Source organism: Salmo salar, chromosome ssa09, assembly GCF_905237065.1.
Source record: "Salmo salar chromosome ssa09, Ssal_v3.1, whole genome shotgun sequence".
Classification (NCBI taxonomy): Eukaryota; Metazoa; Chordata; class Actinopteri; order Salmoniformes; family Salmonidae; genus Salmo; species Salmo salar.
Window position 1 is genome coordinate 70,167,363 of NC_059450.1, and position 27,693 is coordinate 70,195,055.

The 27,693-nt window shown below is 42.4% G+C and overlaps 2 protein-coding genes across 5 annotated transcripts in view; both read right to left on the reverse strand.

Annotated features, from left to right (window-relative positions):
• The window catches only part of LOC106611741 (disks large homolog 3), a 134,428-nt gene extending 127,481 nt beyond the window's left edge, over nt 1–6,947 (reverse strand). The window contains exons 1-2 of one of the 2 annotated variants that reach the window (XM_014212268.2): nt 6,661–6,947; nt 3,383–3,514 (exon numbers count right to left, since the gene is read on the reverse strand). In XM_014212268.2, the coding sequence (XP_014067743.1) occupies nt 3,383–3,514; nt 6,661–6,676 (148 nt within the window). In that variant the 5' untranslated portion in view covers nt 6,677–6,947. The remainder of the gene's footprint in view (nt 1–3,382; nt 3,515–6,660) is intronic. The other variant, XM_014212269.2, reaches the window with a different exon arrangement.
• A 641-nt stretch (nt 6,948–7,588) lies between these two features.
• Nucleotides 7,589–22,150, reverse strand: LOC106611742 (glycerophosphoinositol inositolphosphodiesterase GDPD2). Of its 3 annotated transcripts, none has more exons than XM_014212280.2 (15): nt 21,914–22,150; nt 18,675–18,957; nt 16,485–16,588; nt 16,248–16,341; nt 16,103–16,162; nt 15,816–15,914; nt 15,545–15,638; nt 15,141–15,286; nt 14,603–14,685; nt 14,272–14,431; nt 12,926–13,129; nt 12,680–12,828; nt 12,014–12,161; nt 10,227–10,309; nt 7,589–8,257 (listed from the first exon to the last, which is right to left on the reverse strand). In XM_014212280.2, exons 2-15 carry the CDS (start codon nt 18,756–18,758, stop codon nt 8,200–8,202), a joined length of 1,566 nt encoding a protein of 521 aa, XP_014067755.1. In that variant the 5' UTR covers nt 18,759–18,957; nt 21,914–22,150; the 3' UTR covers nt 7,589–8,199. The 3 variants fall into 3 exon arrangements, with proteins under 3 accessions (XP_014067755.1, XP_014067756.1, XP_014067754.1); XM_014212281.2 differs by having other exon boundaries at nt 7,589–8,254; nt 21,813–21,993; XM_014212279.2 differs by having other exon boundaries at nt 21,813–21,993.
• Nucleotides 22,151–27,693: the final 5,543 nt, after the last annotated feature.

Genomic DNA, 27,693 nt, shown 5'->3' on the forward strand with positions numbered 1-27,693 from the left:
GCACGAACACACACACACACACACACACACACACACACACACACACACACACACACACACACACACACACACACACACACACACACACACACACACACACACACAGTATTATTTAGTCCTATGATTTTACAATGTAGTATTTAGCTTTGTTGTAAACATTGTACAAACAATGCAAAAACATAACTTGCCCTGATAGTAAAACCAAATAATTGAGATAAATATATTACTGCATATCGCTTGTGTAAATTGTTAAATTTATGTGAAATTACTTGGCTCTAACCATCACTTATATGAAACCATTATCACACGGCAAACCCTTTAAAAAGGTGCATTATCAACAGAGAACAGTGTGTTCAGAGCTATGAAGAGGTGCAGTGTTTTCCCAAAACCCACAGTCAGATGAAACCTCAGAGGCTGCAGCTTCCTCTTTCTCCAGCTTTCCAAAACATTTTCCAACCCTCGAAGCCCACATCAATTCCTGGCCACGGAACAGAAAATACAAACCCTGTTTTATCCCGGTTACCTCTTTCACAGGCCGTCTCTCACAGATCTCTGTACTGTGGACCCGTTTTGGGATGTCCTGGTGAGAATGTGAGCCTCAGTTAGTCTAGAATGTCTCCAGCTGTTACTTCTCTCTGTTCTACAAACGACACCGTGGGCTTTGTGTGTGTGTGTGTGTGCGCATACACCCATGTTAGACCCGCCTCTACGTATTTCCGGTAGACCTATTCAAGTGTACTGGAGACATCTCACCACTCATAGCCAGCTCTGGGTGAATCAGCCTGAAAATAATGTGGCCCGGAGTGCTTTCCATGGGATGACAATGAGCAACAGACAGACACTCTGCTCATTAGAATCTAACAAAATTGGGTCAGAAGTAAAGGGGCGTACAATTCCAACCTTCCTCCTCTCCTACCCTACAATAATATCCTGCTCAACTACTTATGGACTAAGTTGTGGGAATGTGTGTGTGTGTGTGTGGGTGTGTGTTTGTGTGTGCCCAAACCCCCCCCCTCTAGCCACGACCTCTTCCTGCATGTTTGCATGTCGGGGAACAAAGAGATGAGTCCGCAGTTAAGGCGACCTTTGTTCGTGATTGTGCAACCATGCAAAACATCCAATCAAGCGCTCAGTGCTCCAACTTCCCACAGTGCATCACAAGCAAGGGCACTCCCATTCATTCACACATCAAATACTCAAATACTGTACAATGCTGCCCACAGCTTAACTGATGAACACTTCTTCACACCAGTCATGCCAGTTTCATTCACTTTCATAATACCTTGTTTGACACAGTGCCAATACTATTCATTTACACATTTTCCCACTGTGACAGAGCATACCGCTAGCGATACATTGGCAACAACAAATATACAGCCAGTGCAGAAATACCTTCACCACTCCAACAAGTAGCCTAAACAAAGTCCATCTACCTCTATTTAAATAGGTACTGTACAAATGTACAGTAGTGACAGTAGCAAACAAACCTCGGCCCTGAAGGAAAACAACAGAGAGCATCTGGGAGGCTAATGCAGTGAGTAATGTTTGAATAACCCCGTATTCCCGTTAGCTGTGTAAACGTTCAGCACCTCCCCGGTGCCTGGGCGGATGATTAAAACCACATGTTGAGTAGAAAACCCGGGCCTCATTTGACCCCGCTCTGCCCCTGAGTCTAAGACTCTCTCTCTCACCCACAGACTCTCTCAGCTGTATCCTCAGGCTGAACTCAAGCCAGGAGAAACAGAGGGTGAGGATGGCGCGGGCAAAGGCAGCCATGAGCTGTTTTTTCTACAGTACTCTACCCTAAAGTACCTCCAGCCCCAGACTATGGCTGCACATTCCTGCCCCGGGATCCAGACTCTTTGGAGTGGAATGCTTGGAATCCTAAACCCCCTCGCTGTACCCCAGCCTGCTCTTTTGACATGGAGGCAACCTCTTTAATAAATCACACATAAACTGTTGGGATAGTTATATGTGGTTTACAAAGCCATCCTTTGAATACTGGAGATACTGACCACACGAACAGGCTGACAGAGCAATATATCTGGTCTTTTCTGTGTTGGGATTAACCCATCGTTTTCTAGTTAGACCGCAGCAACAGTTTCGCTAACAGCACATTATCATCAATGTATCTGTTCAGCGAGTTCGGACAGGCAGGCAGGCCTCCACGTCTGGAGAGACCGCTGGTCATGGTGGACAGCCTCCTCAGTCTACCCTCTTCTCCAGTCCTCCCCCCTGCTCCATGGACCCCCATCCCCCACGGAGGCTCCAGATTTCTGGGTTGAGCAGCCGTAGCAGCAGACCCACAGGGTAGCATCATTCGGGCGTGGCCATGATAATTAGAGGGGCCACTCAGCCATTGGTTAAATGGAACTAATTTGTCTCCTTCGCAGGGTAAAAAGACTAAAGTGAAATATCGTTTCACAGGAGCTGATTTGGTGCCGTAACTGCTGGTATCGTTGCAATACACTCGAGAGTCAGTTTAGTTGATGGTTCCAGTTAAGCAATGATACTGTCGAGGTGGTGAGGTCATGCACATTCATGGTAATGCAAAAATCTATTCTGTACTGGTAACACCCTGTTATTACAGCTCATAAAGCAGTGTTTTGGCTGTTGAGAATTAACCATATCTAGGAAGTCTTTCTAGGAGATGATTCTGACCAAGTCAGGATACGATGGCACAGTGCAAACACTGATTGATGTGCAAGTTGAGAAAATATGTGTAACTCTTTCACAAGGTAAAGAAATGTGAGCCTCGGGTAAAACGTTGAGCTCTCTGAGAGGGCCGGCTTGTGATCAGCCCATAGATAGTGTCACGGGCATGTTTAATAGGATTTCATTACCATCCGAGTACATTAGAGAGAGGGGGGGGTATACAGCAAAAACCTTTTGTGAGTTGAACTGAAAGGCCTCTTTCATGGGACTTGACTGAAAAACGTTTAGGCTCTTCCCACAGAAATGAACATAACCTGACTCTGGCATCTACGTCTCTTAGCTCTGGTCAAGAACAACCCTCCACACAAAAACAACTAGTGAGTCGTCGCTCGTCTTGTTCAAACCAAACGCACTAGTTGAGTGTTTCCCAACTCTGGTCCTCGAGTAACACCAACAGTGGACATTATTTATTGTAACCCTGGACAAACACACCTGATTCAACCTGTCAACTAATCGTCAAGCCCTCAATGAGTTGAATGAGGTGTGTTTGTCCAGGGCTGTGATGAAAAAGGTGTACTGTTGTGGGTACTCGAGGACCAGGGTTGGGAAAACACTGCACTAGCTGATTTGAAAATGAATGTGCTTGTATTGTTGTGGGGCTGGACTAAGACTTTTTTATACCTAAAATAACAATAGTGAAAGCATGTGTGTATTTTCCTTGTCTTACCAAGTAGGGCGTGAAACAGTTGGCTGCCGAAGATGGCGGAGACCTTCCCTACGCTGGTCTTCAGGGCTTGTTCCTCTGGCCTGGTCAGACTGTCCTGGTACTGTCTCAGCAGACCCACTGCCCTCTCTGTGTCTGACAACATGGATGCTTCATGTTAACACCCTCACAGAGCCAGTCGTAGTGATACAAAGTTAAGAAACTGATCAGATGTGCAGTGCAGTGCACATTATCATTATGGTCCTTCAAACATTTGCCGATATTATTCCACCATTAGCATAACACAAGTCTAAGTGTACGTGAAACAGTAGGAAAATCCTAAAATTAGGGTTTAGCGGCACACTTGTGATAGGCTACTATACAATTTAGGATCGAGTTGGTTTTGTTCATTGCTCAAGAGTTTGTCTGACTTTTGGTGCTGCTATGTGCAGGAAAGGGGAGTGCTATCAGAACTAGAATATAGTAAGCCTACTCTATACTGTATAGCAGCCATACTCTATACTGTATAGCAGCCATACTCTATACTGTATATCAGCCATACTCTATACTGTATATCAGCCATACTCTATACTGTATATCAGCCATACTCTATACTGTATAGCAGCCATACTCTATACTGTATATCAGCCATACTCTATACTGTATAGCAGCCATACTCTATACTGTATATCAGCCATACTCTATACTGTATAGCAGCCATACTCTATACTGTATAGCAGCCATACTCTATACTGTATATCAGCCATACTCTATACTGTATAGCAGCCATACCCTATACTGTATAGCAGCTATACCCTATACTGTATAGCAGCCATACTCTATACTGTATAGCAGCCATACTCTATACTGTATAGCAGCCATACTCTATACTGTATAGCAGCCATACTCTATACTGTATAGCAGCCATACCCTATACTGTATAGCAGCCATACCCTATACTGTATAGCAGCCATACTCTATACTGTATAGCAGCCATACTCTATACTGTATAGCAGCCATACCCTATACTGTATAGCAGCCATACCCTATACTGTATAGCAGCCATACTCTATACTGTATAGCAGCCATACTCTATACTGTATATCAGCCATACTCTATACTGTATATCAGCCATACTCTATACTGTATAGCAGCCATACTCTATACTGTATATCAGCCATACTCTATACTGTATAGCAGCCATACTCTATACTGTATATCAGCTATACTCTATACTGTATATCAGCCATACTCTATACTGTATAGCAGCCATACTCTATACTGTATATCAGCCATACTCTATACTGTATAGCAGCCATACTCTATACTGTATAGCAGCCATACTCTATACTGTATATCAGCCATACTCTATACTGTATAGCAGCCATACTCTATACTGTATAGCAGCCATACTCTATACTGTATATCAGCTATACTCTATACTGTATAGCAGCCATACCCTATACTGTATAGCAGCCATACTCTATACTGTATAGCAGCCATACCCTATACTGTATAGCAGCCATACTCTATACTGTATATCAGCCATACTCTATACTGTATAGCAGCCATACTCTATACTGTATAGCAGCCATACCCTATACTGTATAGCAGCCATACTCTATACTGTATATCAGCCATACTCTATACTGTATAGCAGCCATACTCTATACTGTATAGCAGCCATACTCTATACTGTATAGCAGCCATACCCTATACTGTATAGCAGCCATACCCTATACTGTATAGCAGCCATACTCTATACTGTATAGCAGCTATACTCAATAGGCGGGTCAATATATATTGATATTTGGGGAATTTGGTCGGGATTTGACTCCTGGTATCATATGAAGAAACATAGGACATGGAAAATGTGTAGAATTGCAGGAAATTAGCTTTAAAATTGCAAAACTTTCTCTCGGCCAACAAGAGGGATGTGAACAGTTTGGGGTCAGATGGGTTCCGAACTGGGGGTTTGTTACTACGCCAATAAATGACGTTATCCATCCGGACCTTAGCTACTTAAGAAATTTGTGTGACCGGACCTTCTCAAATATACTGAACAAAAATATAAACGCTACATGCAACAACTTCCACGTTTTTACTGAGTTACAGTTACAGTTTATATAAGGAAATCAGTCAATTGAAATAAATTAATTAGCCCTAATCTATGGATTTCACATGACTGAGCAAGTGCACACTGGGGAGCCAAGCCCAGCCAATCAGAATTAGTTTTTGCCCACAAAAGGGCTTTATTACAGACATAAATACTCCTCAGTTTCATCAGGTGTCCGGGTGGCTGGTCTCAGACGATCCCGCAGGTGAAGAAGCTGGATATAGAGGTCCTGGCGTGGTTACACGTGCTCTGTGGTTATGAGGCCGGTTGAACGTACTGCCAAATACTCCAAAATTACATAGGAAGTGGATGATGGTAGAGAAATGAACATTCAATTCTCTGACAACAGCTCTGGCGGACATACCTGCAGTCAGCATGCCAATTGCACTCTCCCTCAAAACTTGAGACATCTGTGTCATTGTGTTGTGTGACAAAACTGCACATTTTAGAGTGGCCTTTTATTACCCCCAGCACAAGGTGCATCTTTGTAATGATCATGCTGTTTAATCAGATTCTTGATATACCACACCTGTCAGGTGGATGGATTTTTTTGCCAAAGGAGAAATGCTCACTAACAGAGATCTAAACAAATTTGTGCACAAAATGTAAAATAAATAAGCTTTTTGGGCATATGGAACATTTCTGGGATCTTTTATTTCAGCGCATAAAACATAGGACCAAAACTTTACACGTGGCGTTTTGAATTTTGTTCAGTATAGTATTTGAGTACCCCTGCTGTATACATTGCGTGAGGGTGCACAGCTGTTTGCTGAAGCCAGGTGGGAGGTGTAGGTAGCCTAATTAACAGCCTTGAGATGATCCACCCTCACTTACTACAACCACATAAAGTTTATTATGAATAAACTGAATTACTTCCCTTAGCAGTGTAAAAGTGCTTCATGGCAGTAGCCTATATATGAATTCATGGAAACATACTTCCTGTTTTTGCTTAGAAGATTTCAAGTTTCTTCCAAAAATGCACTAGTTCATTCGGTTCAGGCTTCATAGTTGGCAACACAGTGCCAAAACCACGGACAACCTACATTGTAGTTGCTATTTTCGACTTGTCATTACTTTAACAAATATGACAGCGAATACGCCTAAACGTTCTAAAAACTGTCTCGAATAAACTTTTAGTTTACAACTTTTCCTCTAAACTCCTGAGAAACATTATGTAGGCACTTACCATACTTGTGGACCATGGTGTAGAAAATATTTTGAGAACTACTATTCGAGGCAAGCCGAAAACTAATTTACAAACCAGAAAAAACAAGTTGAAATTCGGCGTAGAATGATGTACCGTTACTCTTCACCAAAACAACTGTAATCCCACAGTTATAAACGCAACCACCAAAACAGACACTCCCAAATTCGCTCTACACTGAACTGTTACTTTAACCGTAGCAGCAGCAGGGCACTCGGCAAGAGAAGGATTTCTTTCATGTGAAGTTCCCGGGAATTCTGTTGAAATAGTGAAAGTGTTTATGCGTCACTGTCGCGCCCTCGTCCCCTCGCCTAAACATGTGATCACTGTATAGGAATGAGTCTTTAGCCCCCCCCCCCCCCCATGGGGATGTGGGTCTATAGACAGCCCAGCACCGACAAATTCCTTTTCATTCAAAAATACATCCAGGTTTTTGTGGGATAATTTTTCTAGACTAAAATCATTTCCATCATCATCATTCATCTCTGCTAATTCTGTTCTCATGTCCTCCAGATCTGATGACACCTGTATATAGCTTTGTTTGTTGCCTGTGTTCTATGTTCTGGATTGTTTTTATAATTTGTATTAATATTTCAACAACAACAAAAATTGTTGTTGCCCCTTGGTGTGAGAAAAGTGCTTTACAAATTAACTGAATTACTATTATTAATGATTATTATCATCATAATCCTCGTCTTCATATCCACCACCACCAACGCGATTACTATCATCAGTATCACCTAGGAACAATTACTTAAATTCCCACTTTTTCAAATAGCCAACCAAAAATATTCAATAGTTTGACACTTGACCATCGCACAAAAACGTGGTTACTCCTGCCATCTAATGGTTGTAGAAGAGACGTTCATATTGCCAAGGAGCAGCATCTGCAGCAATTGAATCCAACACATTCCAAAAAAAAATTTATTCACACGGACAAATAAATCATTACATGTTTTTTTTCTGAAACACACGCTCTGTCTCTCACGCACACAACTACTCACTCACGCACGGGCGCGTACACACACGTTCTCTTCGGCGTTAACACACAGGTGTCAAATCCAGATACGATTTTATAAAAAAATATAAGATGATTTGTGATCATTTGGTAAATCTCTCATTCAGAATGTAAGCCCCAGTGGAAATAGTGCTGACATTTATCAGTGAACCCAACACCAGTAGTTTCCAAATAAAGACTAAACTTAATATATACAGTGAACCAATAAATGTTTTCTATAGGAAAACACTATTTACAAATAGTCACAAAAAGCATCTAAAATATATTGAAATAAAACGACAAGAAAATGACTTCTTGAATGGCCATCCTTGTGGCAACACATGGATGTGGTATTTACACCTTTGTTCATAAATTCTCATAATGAATGTAAAATGTACTTTACGCATGTGATCCACAATTTTTTTAGATACTGTCTTTTCAATTAGCCTAATTACTTCCTGATTCAAGGCTGAGCCATTCAGACAGTAGGGTGGGGTGGGATGGATTTCTGGATCCAGGCTGAACTATTCAGGTGGTAAGAAGAAGGATAGCTCTCTTGATTCCAAAGCAGAACATTTCCTTCTAGAGATAATCAGACACAAACCATTATTCCACTTCCTCATTATAGAATGTCTCTTTATGATGCCCTTGTGTCCTAGTTTATAAATTCATAAGCACAAATACAGCAGTTATTTTCTTTGCATGTCATTAATGCAACCGAAACACTACAAATTAAATGATTTACACCATCAACACAAGAATGAAATGTATTATGGTAAGAGAGCATGGTATAATCCTTATTTATCAGTCCATATCAACGTTAGCAATAGCTATTGTAAAGATTCATCATTCAAGATACATACACTGCCTTCAGAAAGTATTCACACCCCTTACATTTTTCCACATTTTGTTGTGTTACTGTGTTACAGCCTGAATTTAAAATTGATTACATTTAGATTTTTCTTATCACTGGCCTACACACAATATCCCATAATGTCAAAGCGGATCTTTTTGTTTGTTTTCACAAATTAATAATTTCAAGCTGAACTGTCTTGAGCCAATAAGTATTCAACATGTACTTAACTAGTTTCGTAATAAGTTGCATGCGCTCAATCTGTGTTCAATAATAGTGTTTAAAATTATTTTTGAATGACTACCTCATCTCTGTACCCCACACATACAATTATATGTAAGGTCCCTCAGTCAAGCAGTGAATTACAAACAAAGATTCAACCACAAAGACCAGGGAGGTTTTCCAATGCCTCACAAAGAAGGGCACCTATTGATAGACAGGATTTTTTTTTTAAAAGCAGACATTGAATATCCCTTTGAGCATGGTGAAGTTAATAATTACACCTAACTCAGTTGCCTGAGAGGAAGGAAACCACTCAGGGATTTCGCCATGAGGCCAATGGTGACTTTAAAACAGTGATAGGAGAAAACTGAGGATGGATCAACATCATTGTAGTTACTCCACAATACTAACCTAATTGACAGAGTGAAAAGAAGGAAGCCTGTACATAATAAAAATATTCCAAAACATGCATCCTGTTTGCAACAAGGCACTAAAGTAATACTGCAAAAATGTGGCAAAGCAATTCACTTTTTGTCCTGAGTACAAAGTGTTACGTTTGGGGTAAATCCAATACAACATATTACTGATTACCACTCTTCATATTTTCAAGCATAGTGGTGTCTGCATCATGTTATGGTATGCTTGTAATCTTTAAGTACTGAGGAGTTTCAGGATAAAAAAAATGAATGGAGTTAAGTACAGGCAAAATCCTACAAGAAAACCTGCTTTACACCAGACACTGGGAGATTAATTCACCATAACAATAACCTAAAACACAAGGACAGATCTACACTGGAGTTGCTTACCAAGAACAAAGTGAATTTTCCTGAGTGGCCGAGTTAAAGTTTTGACTTAAATCTACTGGCAAGACCTGAACATTCTGTCTAGCAATGATCAACAACCAATTTGACAGAATTTCGAAAGGAATATTGGGCAAATGTTGTGCAATCCAGGTGTGGAAAGCTCTTAGAGACCCAGAAAGACTCACAGCTGTAATCGATGCCAAAGGTGCTTCTACAAAGTATTGACTTAGGGGTGTGAATACTTATGTAAATGAAATATTTCTGTATTTCAGTTTCTATAAATGTGCAAACATTTCAAAAAAACATGTTTTGTCATTATGGGGTATTGCGTGTAGATGGGTGATAAAAATATATTTAATCAAATTCAGGCTGTAACACAACAAAATGTGGAATAAATAAAGGGGTATGAATACTTTCTGAAGGCATTGTAGATAGCAATTATCTTAGTAGTTAGTACTGTACAGAATTACTGTAAACATTGCTAAAAAGGGAAATCAATTTGAATTTTTTCCTATTGATTATATTGATCATCAATGTCTACAAACAAAACCCATCTTTAGCATGACTGAGACAGCACCTTTTTCAAAGCAGAAAACTCAAGGGAACAAATCAAGTCCTAAAATTCCAGACTGTTTCCATTGTCTTTTACAAACAATACTAGTGTGCTACTCACCTCTTTAAGATGAAGAGTGCGAACATTATGAGTAATGACCCCAGGTCCACTGTGATCCATATGCATCTGTATGTATCAGGTCCCTGAAACACACAGACACATATAATACGTACCAGCAAACCGAGTAGATACATTTATATGACCCATAGATGGCACACAAGATGAAAAATATGTAAGAAAATGTCAAGTTCAATGCTACACATGGATATCATGATACAGTTGAAGTCGGAAGTTTCATATACATTTCAGCTTTTATTTATTTCATCACATTCCCAGTGGGTCAGAAGTTTACATACACTCTATTAGTATTTGGTAGCATTGACTTTAAATTGTTTAACTTGGGTCAAATGTTTCGGGTAGCCTTCCACAAGCTTCCCATAATAAGTTGGGTGAATTTTGGCACATTCCTCCTGACAGAGTTGGTGTAACTGAATCAGGTTTGTAGGCCTCCTTGCTCACACACGCTTTTTCAGTTCTGCCCACAAATGTTCTATAGGATTGAGGTCAGGGCTTTGTGATGGCCACTCCAATACCTTGACTTTGTTGTCCTTAAGCCATTTTGACACAACTTTGGAAGTATGCTTGGGGTCATTGTCCATTTGGAAAGACCCATTTGCGACCAAGCTGTAACTTCCTGACTGATGTCTTGAGATGTTCCTTCAATATATCCACATAATTCCCTCCTTCATGATGCCATCTATTTTGTGAAGTGCACCAGTCCCTCCTGCAGCAAAGCACCCCCACAACATGATGCTGCCACCCTCGTGCTTCATGGTTGGGATGGTGTTCTTCGGCTTGCAAGCCTCCCCTTTTTCCTCCAAACATAACGATGGCCATTATGACTAAACAGTTCTATGTTTGTTTCATCAGACCAGAGGACATTTGTCCAAAAAGTACAATCTTTGTCCCCATGTGCAGTTGCAAACCGTAGTCTGCCTTTTTTATGGCGGTTTTGGAGCAGTGGCTTCTTCCCTGCTGAGTGGCCTTTCTGGTTATGTCAATATAGGACACGTTTTACTATGGTTATAGATACTTTTGTACCTGTTTCATTCAGCATCTTCACAAGGTCCTTTGCTGTTGTTCTGGGATTGATTTGCACTTTTTTCACCAAAGTACGTTCATCTCTAGGAGACAGAATGCGTCTCCTTCCTGAGCGGTATGACGGCTACGTGGTCCAATGGTGTTAATACTTGCGTAGTATTGTTTGTACAGATGAATGTGGTACCTTCAAGCGTTTGGAAATTGCTCCCAAGGATGAACCAGACTTGTGGAGGTCTACAATTTTTTTCCTGAGGTCTTGGCTGATTTCTTTTGATTTTCCCATGATGTCAAGCAAAGAAGCACTGAGTTTGAAGGTAGGCCTTGAAATACATCCACAGGTACACCTCCAATTGACTCAAATAATGTCAACTAGCCTATCAGAAGCTTCTAAAGCCATGACATCATTTTCTGGAATTTTCCAAGCTGTTCAAAGGCACAGTCAACTTAGTGTATGTGAACTTCTGACCCACTGGAATTGTGATACAGTGAATTATGAGTGAATTAATCTGTGTGTAAACAACTGTTGGAAAAATTACTTGTGTGATGCACAAAGTAGTGTATGTAAACTTCCGACCAACCTAAGTGTATGTAAACGTCCGACTTCAACTGTATATGTTAACTAATGTTTAAAAGCAACATTGACTTTGTGAGAATTACAATGTCCGGGTGGGGTGATCTGTTTGACCTTTGAAGAGGGAGTGACTATGGGAGAGGGAAGAAGATGGGGTTTGATGTGAGTCCCTCACCATTGTCCAGTCAGGCTGGTTCTTGTCCTGTAGGACGGAGCAGGCGTTGGTGGTCACAGAGCTGGCCCCCGAGCACCACATTAAAGAGAAGAGCCATGGTTCATTCACCACCCACAGGTTCACCGACACGTTCCTGTTCCGAAGCTCCCTGTCTCACACAAAAACACAAATTCAGTAGCGAATTAAAATATTAGGTGAAAGAGCTGGCTCAGATCAGCAACACAGAATCAGTAGTAGGAGTTCAGCTTAGAGTTACTTCAGTAAACAGGACACCTGTTAAAGACCACAGACAGGAGTGGTTAATCATAGTGTAAGATGTCATACTATTCAAGGAAACATCATGCTTGTTCAGACAACACTTTCCCATTCATTTCACTAAGTCAACCCATCGTCCCATGAGGAACTTTCCCCACTGGGCTCTCAGCCATTAAAAATCCACCTGTGCAAAAGCATGATTTGAATCTCATTCCCCCTGAGGCATTGTGTGTGTCTCAGTCTAAGATAGTGCCATTTCCTTGTCTCAGCACGCCAACATAAACACTTGTAATTATGAAACCAGTACACCTGCAGCTGTCAGCACAGACAGGTAGAATGTGGTTTTAGAATGAAGGTTTATTTGGCCACAGCTCTGAGAAAAGCGTGGGCGCTTTGAGGTAGGCTACTCACCTGATCTCTGTGGTGCTCAACGCACTGTACTTGACATTCAGATGATCTGCTTCGTCACGGTTCATCTCATGCACATCGTTGTAAACCTGTTTGAACCCTGGTGCGACCTTCTTCACATACTCCCTATGTCTGGGGGGAAGCCAGAGGATCTAAAGAGAGAAAAAAAACACACTGTCAAACAACTGTAATAAGAGTATAACTACACAGAACTGGTGAAGTGGTGACACTGATGGACATTCCCCTAACCTTGTCGTGGGGGATGCTAGAGTTGAGGATGGTTTGCACAGTGTCATAAGTGTCATTGTTGTCGTCATTCTTCAAGTCAAAGATGACAGAGGTGTTATGAGTCTTGGCCAGGTCAAGCAGCTGCAGAAGGGAGGGAACACTCTGGTTCCCAGCTGTCTTCTTCTCCTGTTCTGAGAGCTGGGACACTGAACGGAATGGATCTGTCTGAAAGGGAGATATCCATAGTATATATGTCATCATGTCAATTATTTTTTTAATTTAACCTTTATTTAACTAGGCAAGTCAGTTAAGAACAAATTGTTATTTACAATGACAGCCTAGGAACAGTGGCTTAATTGCCTTGTTCAGGCGCAGAACAACAGATTTTTACCTTGTCAGCTCGGGGATTTGATCGAGCAACCTTTTGGTTACTCACCCAACGCTCTAACCACTAGGCTACCTGACGCCCCTAGTCAATGAGTTGGTATAGTTCAACTAAAATGAAATGATTTCCAACTAATAATAATTTGGGGGGTGCTTATACTGTGTAATAGAAATGTGTTTCTTTAATATCCCAACTCCCCCCTGAGACATCTGCAGGGATGGGGGTCACAGCCAGGGTCACCATTGTACAGCACCCTTGGAGCAATCAGTGTAACTGCCTTGCTCAAGGGCACAGTGGCATATTTCTCATCCTGTAGGCTCCGGTATTCAAACCAGTGACCTCTCGGTTACTGGCCCAATGCTTTAACCTCGAGGCTACCTGCCACCCCACTACAACATACAAGGGAGGCTGGTGAATCAAATCAAATCAAATGTATTTATATAGCCCTTCTTACATCAGCTGATGTCTCAAAGTGCTGTACAGAAACCCAGCCTAAAACCCCAAACAGCAAGCAATGCAGGTGTAGAAGCACGGTGGCTAGGAAAAACTCCCTAGAAAGGCCAAAACCTAGGAAGAAACCTAGAGAGGAACCAGGCTATGAGGGGTGGCCAGTCCTCTTCTGGCTGTGCCGGGTGGAGATTATAACAGCACATGGCCAAGATGTTCAAATGTTCATAAATTACCAGCATGGTCAAATAATAATAATCATAGTAGCTGTCGAGGGTGCAACAAGTCCGTAACACAAGAGTAAGTGTCAGTTGGCTTTTTCATAGCCGATCTTTGAGAGTATCTCTACCACTCCTGCTGTCTCTAGAGAGTTGAAAACAGCAGGTCTGGGACAGGTAGCATGTCCGGTGAACAGGTCAGGGTTCCAGCAGGTCTGGGACAGCAGATCTGTGACAGGTAGCACGTCCGGTGAACAGGTCAGGGTTCCATAGCTGCAGGCAGAACAGCAGGCAGAACAGAACAGAATCACCCTTACCTTCAGGAACCAATCACCAGCGTTTAATTCCTGTAGCTCTTCCCAGGTGAGGTTTGTGCTGTGGTTCAAGTCTTTCCCAGGGAACTTCTGTAGAACATCTGTAGTCCTCCTCAGGAAATGGCTGTTGTGGTCGTGCATCAGGTAAGGAACTCTGTCCTTACTGGAGGAGAAAGAAACGTCAATAAACTGCCTCTTTGGGTCTTTGAAAAGCGCTATATAAATCCCATGCATCCTTATTATTAAACTGAAAACAATTTGAAACAGCAGTGCACTTTTGATCCGTCTCTGCCACGTCTATGTATACAGGAAGCCGCCCTAGTCCCCCGGGTACCTGAGCTGCACGTCCGTCTCAAAGGCGGTCACGTTGCACCCCACACTCCTCCTGAACGACATCATGGTGTTCTCTGGGGCCAGCTGAAAACACAGAGAGAGAAGACAGATGGGTGAGAAACACTCCGGTGACTACCCTGACACTGTGTGAACACTGAGCCATGCTGCATATGTCACAGCTGAGCTGAGTGGGCCTATGGTGGCGATAGTGGAGAGGACTGGAGCAACATAATGGGGGCAGAGCAACATGCCGTGTGGTGCCATCACATAACTGGACAGCAATTCAAGCTTCAGCCCCCTGGTTCATATATATACACTGAATCATAAGGGATGATTATGGAATTTATGTCAACAATAAAAGTGTAACATATAAGCCATTTTTGGATGATGGTCTTATAGCTCTGTAATCAAGTCGTATCCACTGTATGACTACGGTAGCCAATCACCTTTAGGTGCTTAGCATTTCCCAGCTTAGCACTTTAATATTGAGACCATAGAACCAATGTACAGTATGATCAATAAAGTGGGCACTTCCTCACCATTGGTGCTCCGCGATGACCAAAGAGGGCAGGTTTAGGGGGCAACCGTTTCACGTCCACCAGACAAGGGGATTGGATGAGGAGGGGGCTGAGGAACATTGCCAGTGACGCGCCAGCAAACGCTACCATGATGAGGATCTTAGAGGCTGACAGGCACAGGTTAACAAACGAATCAGTCGTACTTTAACTATTGTTGTAAATACAAAAAGGCAAGGAAAGAAGTTAGTCAACTGATTTGAAATCGTTCATTCAGCTGGTGGATGTATTATCGTTCCAGGGTTCAAAGAACTCAATTACATTCTATCAATATTGAAATCATATCTATAGGTGTGTACTGTACATCTCATATTATTGACGTCACGGTGAGCATTTGTGTATTTCCATTGGACAAGTTCAGCACTGACCTACTCCGCGGGACCTATGGAAGCCCTGGAACACCAGCCTGCTGACCAGCGTCAGGGCTCCAACCCCTCCCATCTGTAGGAATGGAGCCGTGGCCTGAGGGAGATCAACGTTACATACAGTGTATTACACAGAGCATGGAGCTTCATACTGCTGCCAAAGCGCTGACCCAAAACACACAGGCTTACTCCACACCTCACTCTCGCTCGAGCATTCTCACACACACACACCTAACAGACAGTTCCATGGTGCTGTACATTGTCCTTACCATACCTGCAGTGACAGAAGAACAGTGTGCCACTCTTCTTTCCACTGTTGATTTATTCCAGCGATGCCCAGGGCGATGAAGACCACACCTAAAAACAGGAAGAACTGGGCAGAGCAAACCACAACACAATATAACGCAGTCAACACATGTCAATACTCAAGCTACACCTGAAGTGACTTACTATCGTTAATCAGCCATGCTATTGCCATTCATGTTATGCCACTATAGCTGTGCACTTCTTAAATAACATGTAAAGGGAAACATTCTAGGAAATAAAGAATGTCCCGAATACCTTGTGCAGACAGTGTAAGTCCAAAGGCTCTTTCAAGGCAAGTTGGAACAGCGCAAAGACCTGCAATTGAACAGTCATTACATCTCAGCTGATGTGAACGACATACTGTAAATACATTGACAGGTGTGTGAATTGTGTCTCTCACCAGTAATAGGGTGCAGTAGATGGTCAACACAGCAGAGATGATGATTAGCACCATGAACCAGTTCACCCACAGTTTCAGAATGGAAAAGGCCTTCCTGGTAGGGGAGAATAGAGGGCAGATCACAGGGTTTGAGTCCATCGCTGTCAATGTGCGCGTGTTTTTGTGTGTGTGTGTGTTTGCGTTTGTGTCTGCAGCTGTATGTGCACACATGCACACAGAGTGTATGATCAAGCTCACCAGTTGACATCCTCACGGTCATTGAAAGCCATCAGACAGACGTACATCCAGAACAGAGTGAGGAGGGACACAGCGGTAAGGACTGACAACCCGCTGCAGGAGCACTACAGCAAGGAGAGTCAACAATTACTCCTGGAGCCCTAAACCTGTTCTTATTTCTACCGACATTGGAAGATCTCATTACTAAACTTCTTTGTCAGGTAGACATTTAACTTCCAGGATGAAATAAAAAGTATGCAAACAGGTTGTTTCAACAGTCAGAAACTGTATGCAGGACTTGCATCCAATGAATTTGATTGATCTCAGGGGTACATTTAAAAATAATGAAAATAAATGTGTATATACAACCCCTAGCTATGGTTTACAAATACATATTCTGAGTGTTATTGTACTGCTGGTCAACAAGTGTGTGTTTGTTGTGTGTGCATGTGTGTTTGTGTGCGTGTGTGCGCGTGTGTGTGTTTGTGTGCGTGTGCGTGTGTGTGTGTGTGTGCGCGTGTGTGTGTGTGTGTGGTGAGTCTGAAGGGCTCAGTGGTTAGCTCCCTCAGGGCTCTTGGAGTCTCTCCAATGCCTCTTCATGTTTGGTTTCGCCTGCTATTCCATTCATCCATAAAGGGAATCAAAAACACCAGCATCCACCAACCCTTAATTGTGTCCAAACAGAACCCCCCCCTCCCCCCACATACACACACACACACACACACACACACACACACACACCAACGGTTTGTCCCTTTTTTACTTCTGTCCAGTGGTGTAAAGTATATCTGAGTGTTGGCGTGTGCCCCAAGATATCCGTACAAAAGAAAAAGGAAATGGTGCTGTCTGGTTTGCTTAATAATATAAGGAATGTGAAATGATTTTTACTTTTGATACTTAAGTATATTTTAGCAATTACATTTACTTTTACTCAAGTAGTATTTTACTGGGTGACTTCAACTTTTACTCAACTCATTTTCTATTAAGGTATCTTTACTTTTACCCCAGTATGACATTTGGGTACTTTTTTCGCACTTGATCTATCCCAGATAAGCTTTTACCCAGCCTGTGGGAGCCTGTGAGTTCAGTTCAGAAAGTAGTCCTGGCACACAAGCACATGCTCTACATCGCAATCTCCCTCCCAATTATCCTGCTCTTATTTACACAACAGGTCTGAATGAATGGATGCCTCTCCAATAACATCCAGCCACATCTCACTGGCCTAGGAATGAAGGCTTCCTATTATACAGCCACGTTGAGTTTATAAAGGGGAAAAATCCTCACGCTTCCACTGAATGCTGTCCAATGGAATGTTAATCCATTATAATCACGTTAATGCAGGTACAAGAAACTGAACTTTAGAGAAGGCACAAGCAAATTCAAAGCTGAATTCCCTTAGCAATGTCTCAATGACTGCTGCTGCTGGGTGACGATGACGATTTTTATTGCAACACATATCAAAGCCGTGTGAACATTTCCTTGTAGACCAACTGTAGCTCTGACCCGAGAGAAGCCACTAAAACAACATTTGAGCTACTGTCACGTCCTGACCAGTATAAGGGTTATTTGTTATTGTAGTTTGGTCAGGACGTGGCAGAGGGTATTTGTTTTATGTGGTTCGGGGTGGTGGTTTATTTAGTAGGGCGTTTGATTTATTATTTCCGGGTTTTGGTTTATGTTATATGTTTTGTACTTCTATGTACTTTCTGGGTTGGTGTATTTCTATGTGTAGGTTAATGGGGGGTTGGACTCTCAATTGGAGGCAGGTGCTTTCTCGTTGCCTCTGATTGAGAGTCCTATATATGGGTAATTGTTTGGTGTAGTGTTGTGGGAGATTGTTTCTTGTTTTGCCTGTGTGAGCATGACAAGACTGTTTTGTTGTTCGTGCGTTTTTCATTCATGTTATTTTGGTGTTCTCTTAATTTTAAAATAAATACAAGATGAGCATCCACATTCCTGCTGTGTTTTGTTCCTCCATTCCAGACGACAACGTTACAGCTACATGGAATTACAGTATATAGTAACACACTGATTATAGGTCGCTCTGGATGAGAGTGTCTCCTAATTGACTCAAATGTGAGTGTCAAATGTACATAAACGAAAGGTGAGGATAGTGAGAAGTTAGTGCCAAAAATCGTAACTGTCTTAATGAATGTCCTATAGTTACAGTATATTCTACACACAATACAATTCTAGGCATACAGTACTCACTTTTCGTTTCCTCTCACTGGGGTGCCTCCAGTAGCAGCTATACACCCCCCTGCAGCATATTCGGCAACAGCTGTCCTCTGGCATCACCTTATCCGTTCATTCACAGTAAACAAAAATGAGGTCCTGTCCAGAGGAGTGTGGATCCTGTCTGTCCTAGAGGGTCTGGATAGAGCGGTGGGGCGTGTGGGGGGGGGGCAACACTCCTGGAGAACACCTTGTCTGGCAGCTCTGTACGTGAGGAGAGGGGCTCCGCTCTGCTGAGGGCTGACTCACCACTCTTAACCTACACAGTGTAGGAGGAGAGAGAGACGAAAAGAGTAAGGACGGGAGAGTGAGGGATAAAGAGGGAATATCTGTGAGTATTAGAGCCATCCCTGTTCAATACATTCCTGAATAGAGCTTCTATGTTGGGGGCCGGCCTGGCTGGCTGCTGACAGAGCTGACAATGGCCGACCCTGTGGTGTTCTGTAAGAGGCCTCAGAGTGAAGTCACACCGTAAGACTATCCGTCTCATTACAATATGGGAGAGCTGACAGTGACAGGCACATCCATACACAGGGTGGGAGCCGGGACGGAGAGGAAGGAAGAGGGGGGGGTTATTGTCACTAGGGGGTTGCAGTGGGGAGACTTCAACCGGGGGTTTAGTATGGGGGACTGGCATCCTGGTCTTACCAAACTAAGACATAAAGCTTCACAATATTAAAATGTTACTTTATAAAGATGATTAATGTCACGTCCTGACCAGTATAAGGGTTATTTGTTATTGTAGTTTGGTCAGGACGTGGCAGAGGGTATTTTGTTTATGTGGTTCGGGGTGGTGATTTATGTAGTAGGGTGTTTGATTTATTATTTCCGGGTTTTGGTCTATGTTTTGTATTTCGATGTTCTTTCTGGTTTGTTGTATTTCTATGTTTAGGTTGATGGGGGGGGTTGGACTCTCAATTGGAGGCAGGTGCTTTCTCGTTGCCTCTGATTGAGAGTCCTATATATGGGTAATTGTTTGGTTTGGTGTTGTGGGAGATTGTTTCTTGTTTTGCCTGTGTGAGCATGACAAGACTGGTTTGTAAATACAAGATGATCATCCACATTCCTGCTGCGTTTTGGCCCTCTATTCCCGATGACAACCGTTACAATTAAAAGATGGTTGAACAGGCTGAGGCAGATCCATGCTGTTATTCTCTTTACTGGGGTGTTGATAAGAAACTAGGGCAGGGTTCCCAAAGAACAACAAAATGGTGAAATACACATTTCAAGTTACAGACTCGTAGCTCTTCTACCTGCGGCAGTGAATTTCTAAATCGTTCTACAACATTGTAAAAGCAAATTGACATTAGACCATCTATTGATCAAACATTTTTTTTAAAGCATGAGCTGTTAAGCCATCAAGTTAGCCTTTATAGAGAGGGGCACATGCAGTGTGAAGGTATTCTGTGCTGTGGAAAGCCCTCCGGTCAGACTCATGTGAACCTTATGATCACACAGGAGCATGTCTGAGCAAGTCGGCAATAAGTGAAACTCAGAGAAATCTGAATAGATTTTACCGCATGAAACCAGATGCCTTGCCATTGTGTCATGTAAGATGACTAGGCTACAACTGAAGAGACTAAAAATGTATGTACGGGATTGAATTTCAGGATGGTGGGGGGGGGAACTCCCTTAAATCCACCACCTCTTGCCCAGGGCTCGCTTGAAAAAGAGACTTTGTCAGCTGCTACAGAATCAGTGTTCACAGAATGTCATCAATACAACACAACAATGAATAATCAGTGTGTCCGTGTACATCCAGTCTGGCATCAATCACTATCAACAAATATGAGAATAATCCATAACATTCAGCTTCAAGTCGAGTGACCATCAACTCACACCTTAGCTGTGTTTACACCGGCTGTCCAATTCAGATCTTTTTTCACTAATTGGTATTTTGAACAATCAGATCAGCTCTGAAAAAGATCAGATGTGATTGATCAAAAGGCCAATTAGTGGAAAAAAGATCAGAATTCGTCTGCCTGTTTTAAACACAGCCCTTGAGTGTCACAAATTAAACACCTTATGTTTATGTTTATTAGAGAAAATCTGAATATGCTAAACATTGTGTTGATCAGTCTAAACTAAATGCGAACTTTAGTGATGTTAAATTACCCCATTACAATAAGAATAGATAAAAACAGATTACAAAACATCCGACAATGAACAGGAAGATGGCAACAGCATCAAGAACATTCCGAAACGTGTGTGGTCCTAAAACAATATCCATATTTGTTAGAAACATCTCATTTACTCCTAACAATATTAAGTTATGTTGTCAGCAGTGTTACCAGTGTGAGAAAGCATGATGTACACCTTGCCACACATCAAGCACTGGGACTTGGCAGTTACATAGTAACCATTCTTTGTTTCATGCAGAGGTAAGCATGGTAAACTAGCCGACACGGAAATAAGGGAGGCTTACTGATCGGAACAGATAAGGGGAACATTTTATTTGAGCCAAGATTCCAACATGTTTTATCAACTACCTGTCTACGAAGACTGTTGCAATTTAATCATGGTTGTCCTTTTTCACTTCAATATTTATAATGTGGTCATGATCCATAAGATCCTGGTCATGACAATAGATGTCACGTTTTGAGAGTTCTCATCATATTAAGTAATGACTTCTTCAAGCCATGATGTTGGATCTAAACCTGATTGTTGCCCTTTTAAATATGAGCACATGAAATCAAATGAAATGTGCCTTGACTGTCCTGGATTTTAACATTTGGAATGCTTTTAAAATACTTAATTAAACCCACTCATGATGACATAAAAATTGTAATAAAATGCCATACAAAAGTGACAGAAATCACTTCGCCGACTATTTAGCTATTTCTATGGTGAACCCTGCAATGAGTAATGTGATTCAGAAGTTTTTTTTAATGTGGTAGTTAGAATGTGACCTACTGCATCACAACCACAGTCTACACAGCACATTTCACATGTTCTCCTCATTTGACCAAAGTTTAAAAACAACAGATAACTATCTCAGTTCAATACTGATACAGACTGAATGTGTTTTAGATCTATTAGTCAATCTGAGTTAATTTGACAACGCATTAAAATGTAGTAGGCTAGTAAAAGCTGGAGGCATGAGATGCACCATACCTTTAGATCATAGAATGTGTGCATCTCTATTGCAACACCGTAACAGCCGGTGATGTTCTGTTCATCAACTTGTTCTAGTCCAGTCCACTATATTTCGTTACCTCTTTTCTGTGCCTGTTGTTCTGTCGTCCACTCCGGTTCTTTTGTGGAAATCTGTGGCAGGAATGTTAATGAATCAGAATGAATGGGTGCAAGTTCCTAAAGTAGCAAGGGGGAGGGGTATGCCTATTCGGAGGGAGGCACTCAAACGCAGGTAGCCTACAACTGCAGAGAAAGCATTGTCAGGTCTGTCAAATTAGAATGAACATGTGTAGGGGTAGAGGCATGGACGTTTTCACGCACCTCATCAATGTACTAAATATATGCTATTAACTACATCATTTGAGCGTCAGAAAACCAGGGCTTCTGTCTGAGGATGTCTACAGCTGTGCTACTGCATTTCAATGAACTCTGATGAAACCAAGCATATTTGAGTCAGTTATTACAGTAAACTAAAAGTGAAACTAAAACTATATAATTAAAAAAACGATTCAATAAACTGAAATAAAATAAATAAACCTGTTAGAAAAACAAAATATACTGAAACTATACTGAACAAAAATATAAACACAATACGCAACAATTACAAAAAAAATCTGACTTACAGTTCATATAAGGAAACCAGTCAATTGAAATAAATTCATTAGGCCCTAAATCTATGGATTTTTAGGATTTTAAAAAATATCTATGGATTTCACATGACTGGCAATATAGATATGCATCTGTTTGTCACTGATACTGTGTCTTTAAAAAAAAGTAGGGGTGTGGATCAGAAAACGAGTCAGTATCTGGCGTGACTACCATTTGACGCATGTTTGTGGAACAGGGAGAGTAAGGGAAGACACCTGTATAAGATCCAGGAAAAGGTGACGGCAGGGAGGTCCTCAGGCCAAGAAATAAGGAAGGAAATTGTAGACAAGGCTGAGACTGGGACACATAAGGCTAAATAGTACATTGAAAGTGGTGGGGAAACATCTGACTGGGAGGTGTGATCATTGTCAGGAGGTGATGGAGACAGTGGAACATGTATTTCAGTGCCATAAATATGTGAGAGAAAGGGAGCGATTGTTATTAGATTTGAGGAGTAATGGGGTTGAAGAGCCAGGATTAAATGAACTGCTGGATAAATCTTCAGGGAATATAGTATTTATTTACGTAGTTTCCTTAGGGAGACAAAATTATTGGGTAGGATTTAGACCTTCACTGTCTCTGGTCCACACTCCAGTCCAGTTGGTGACGGTAATGCAGCTTAAAGTTGGTTGCCAACCGCCATATAAAATCCACAGAAGTAGAAGAAGAATTTGCCTTGTGCAGTGCAACACATCTCCATCGCATAGAGTTGATCAGGCTGTTGATTGTGGGCTGTGGAATGTTGTCCCACTCCTCTTCATTGGATGTGCGAAGTTGCTGGATATTGGCGGGAACTGGAGCAAGCTATCATACAGGTTGATCTGGAGCATCCCAAATCTGCTCAATGGGTGACATGTCTGGTGATTATGCAGGCCATGGAAGAACTGGGACCTTTTCAGCTTCCAGGAACTGTGTACAGATCCTTGCGACATCGGGCCATTCATTATCATGCTGAAACATGAGGTGATGGCGGCGGATGAATGGCACGACAATGGGCCTCAGGATCTCGTCACGCTATCTCTGTGCATTCAAATTGCCATCGATAAAATGCAATTGTGTTTGTTGTCCATAGCTTATGACTGCCACCATGGGGCACTCTGTACACAACGTTGACATCAGCAAACCGCTTGCCCACACAACGCCATACATGCTGCCTGCCATCTGCCCGGTACAGTTGAAACAGGGATTCATCCGTGAAGAGCACACTTCTCCAGCGTGCCAGTGTCCATCGAAGGTGAGCATTTGCCCACTGAAGTCGGTTACGATGCCGAACTGCAGTCAAGTCAAGTCCGGTGAGGACGACGAGCACACAAATGAGCTTCCCTGAGACGGTTTCTGACAGTGTGTGGAGAAATGATTTGGTTGTGCAAGCCAACAGTTTCATGTTGGAGGAGAGAGAAACAAAGAGTAAGAAAGGGAGATTGAGGGATAAAGAGGGAATATCTGTGAGTATGCCACGAGCAGCACCGCACGTCATCAACTTTACCGTCGGACACCAGATTGCTATAACATATGATGTGGTTAGGGAGTGAACGTTATTTATAATAAGGGTTACATGGAGAAAAAGCAGACCTCTGAAGTGAAAATGGATGGCCTTCCCTTCAACAAAATACATTTGACCTTACCCTCCCACGCTTGAAAAAAAACCAAATGACCCTCCCGTTTACCCCAAAATAATAATTCAAACAAAGTGGACAGCAGAGATCTACCATTTACCCTCACTTCTTAGACAGACCAGAGCCTTAGATATGCAGGTTTCGAAACTGTTCTTGGTCCTGTAAGCATTACATGGCAAACTAACTACATTTGATGACGCACAGGGCTGCGAGCCTGAAGGTTGAGGGTTCGCAGACCACTGTGGAAAAGAGTAGGAGTGGAAAGATCACCTTTATAGTAAAAAGGTATTGCATGAATCTATCCTCGTATTTGCAGAAAACATTCACTTCCATAAAAATGTCATGCAATTCTACATATTAACAGAATCCTTTTTAATACCATACAAATGACCAAAATGGCAGACTAAGAATGGACAGAGATTTGCCTACGTGTTCATCTTATCACAGTTCTCCAATGCCAAATCAGTGTCTTGTTTGCAATGAAACTCTTCCTGTTGGTAAATTATTAAATCTGAGACTTCATTAGGAATCTGAGCATGATACTTTCAAAAGTTAGGCCTACCTTTCAATCCCAGACAGAATAGGCCTTACAACAGAAACTGTAACCTTTAACTGCTGGCAACTCTTCTCTGAATGTCAAAGAAACTAAACAACGATGTTACGAATCCCTTTGGCCCTGCAGTCTAGGGGGGATGGAAACGAGACCCGTAACATAACTCATGCAAATTAGAATAGTGAAAAGGAACAGCACAAACAAAATAACCACAGACAACTTAAATCTACCGTCAAACACTATTGGTTTATTGCTTAAACACACGGTAATCAAATCAAATGTATTTATATAGCCCTTCGTACATCAGCTGATATCTCAAAGTGCTGTACAGAAACCCAGCCTAAAACCCCAAACAGCAAGCAATGCATGTGAAAGAAGCACGGTGGCTAGGAAAAACTCCCTAGGAAAAACTCCCTAGAAAGGCCAAAAACCTAGGAAGAAACCTAGAAAGGAACCAGGCTATGAGGGGTGGCCAGTCCTCTTCTGGCTGTGCCGGGTGGATATTATAACAGAACATGGTCAAGATGTTAAAATGTTCATAAATGACCAGCATGGTCAAATAATAATAATCATAGTAGTTGTCGAGGGTGCAACAAGCACGTCCGGTGAACAGGTCAGGGTTCCATAGCCGCAGGCAGAACAGTTGAAACTGGAGCAGCAGCATGGCCAGGTGGACTGGGGACAGCAAGGAGTCATCATGCCAGGTAGTCCTGAGGCATGGTCCTAGGGCTCAGGTCCTCCGAGAGAGAGAAAGAAAGAAAGAGAGAAAGAGAGAATTAGAGAGAGCATATTTAAATTCACACAGGACACAGGATAAGACAAGAGAAATACTCCAGATGTAACAGACTGACCCTAGCCCCCCGACACATAAACTACTGCAGCATAAATACTGGAGGCTGAGACAGGAGGGATCAGGAGACACTGTGGCCCCATCCGATGAAACCCCCGGACAGGGCCAAACAGGCAGGATATAACCCCACCCACTTTGCCAAAGCACAGCCCCCACACCACTAGAGGGATGTCTCCAACCACCAACTTACCGTCCTAAGACAAGGCCGAGTATAGCCCACAAAGATCTCCGCCACGGCACAACCCAAGGGGGGGCGCCAACCCAGACAGGAAGACCACGTCAGTGACTCAGCCCACTCACGTGACGCACCCCTCCCATGGACGGCATGGAAGAACACCAGTACGCCAGTGACTCAGCCCCTGTAATAGGGTTAGAGGCAGAGAATCCCAGTGGAGAGAGGGGAACCGGCAAGGCAGAGAAAGCAAGGGCGGTTCGTTGCTCCAGGCTTTCCGTTCACCTTCACACTCCTGGGCCAGACTATACTTAGTCATAGGACCTACTGAAGAGATAAGTCTTCAGTAAAGACTTAAAGGTTGAGACTGAGTCTGCGTCTCTCACATGGGTAGGCAGACCATTCCATAAAAATGGAGCTCTATAGGAGAAAGCCCTACCTCCAGCTGTTTGCTTAGAAATTCTAGGGACAATTAGGAGGCCTGCGTCTTGTGACCGTAGCGTATGTGTAGGTATGTACGGCAGGACCAAATCGGAAAGATAGGTAGGTAATGGGGTGTGGCAAGAGGGGCTGAGCTGGACCAAAGGAAAGAAACAATAATCCAAAAACACCCCTAAGCTAGACGAGCCTGCTTTAAGAACAGCTATCTAACTAACCAAAAATACAGTGGGTGGTCCGCCCAGTTCTAACTAGTGTATTTAGACACTGTTTTCCTATGGGTAATGTAGGCCCATGGGCGACTGGTCTTGGAACCCCCTTTTCCCACCATCAGACAAACAGTCACACAACAAAACAATACTCACAGGATAACCGGACAAATGTGACATGTAGGAGCAAAACAAAAGAGGGATCAATCCAGAGAGAGAGAGCAATGGGGACACAGTGCAAAGGGGACACAGTGCAAAGGGGACACAGTGCAAAGGGGACACAGTGCAAAGGGGACACAGGGTGTGAGATTGAACTATTGAGAAAACTACTGACTGGGTTTTTAAACCAAGGGAAAGGGGATGTGATTGGTTGAGGGAAAAGGAGCAGGTGTCTTGGTTGGTGACTGATTGGGGAATGATGATTGTCACCTGTGAGGGGAGAAGGAGAGAAAAGAAACACACACAGAATACTCACACCGGATACCTGTATCCGTAACAAATTATCTTCCCATATGCAGCTTGTTTCATTGCCGTGGGAAGTAAGTGTGCTGAGGGTGCTGCAACCACTGAAAAATCTGATTTGAAAAAATATATATATTTATATTTATATATATATATATATATATATATACACACACACAATACCAGTCAAAAGTTTGGACACACCTACTCATTCAAGGATTTTTCTTTATTTGTACTATTTTCTACATTGTAGAGTAACAGTGAAGACATCAAAACTATGAAATAACACATGAAATCATGTAGTAACCAAAACAGTGTTAAACAAATCAAAATATATGTTATATTTGAGATTCTTCAAAGTAGCCACCCTTTGCCTTGATGACAGCTTTGCACACTCTTGGCATTCTCCCAACCAGCTTCATGAGGAATGCTTTTCCAACAGTCTTGAAAAAAGCATTCCACATATGCTGAGCACTTGTTGGTTGCTTTTCCTTCACTCTGAGGTCCAACTCATCATAAACCATCTCAACTGGGTTGAAGTCGGGGGATTGTGGAGGCCAGGTTATATGATGCAGCACTCCATCACTCTCCTTGGTCAAATAGCCCTTACACAGCCTGGAAATGTGTTTTGGGTCACTGTCCTGTTGAAAAACAAATGATAGTCCCACTAAGCGCAAACCAGATGGGATGGCGTATTGCTGCAGAATGCTGTGGTAGCCATGCTGGTTAAGTATGCCTTGAATTAAAAAAAAATCACTAACAGTGTCACCAGCAAAGCACCCCACACCATCACACCTCCTCCTCCATGCTTCACGGTAGGAACCACACATGCAGAGATCATCCGTTCACCTACTCTACCAACTCTACAAAGACACGGCGGTTGGAACCAAAAATCTCAAATTTGGACTCCTC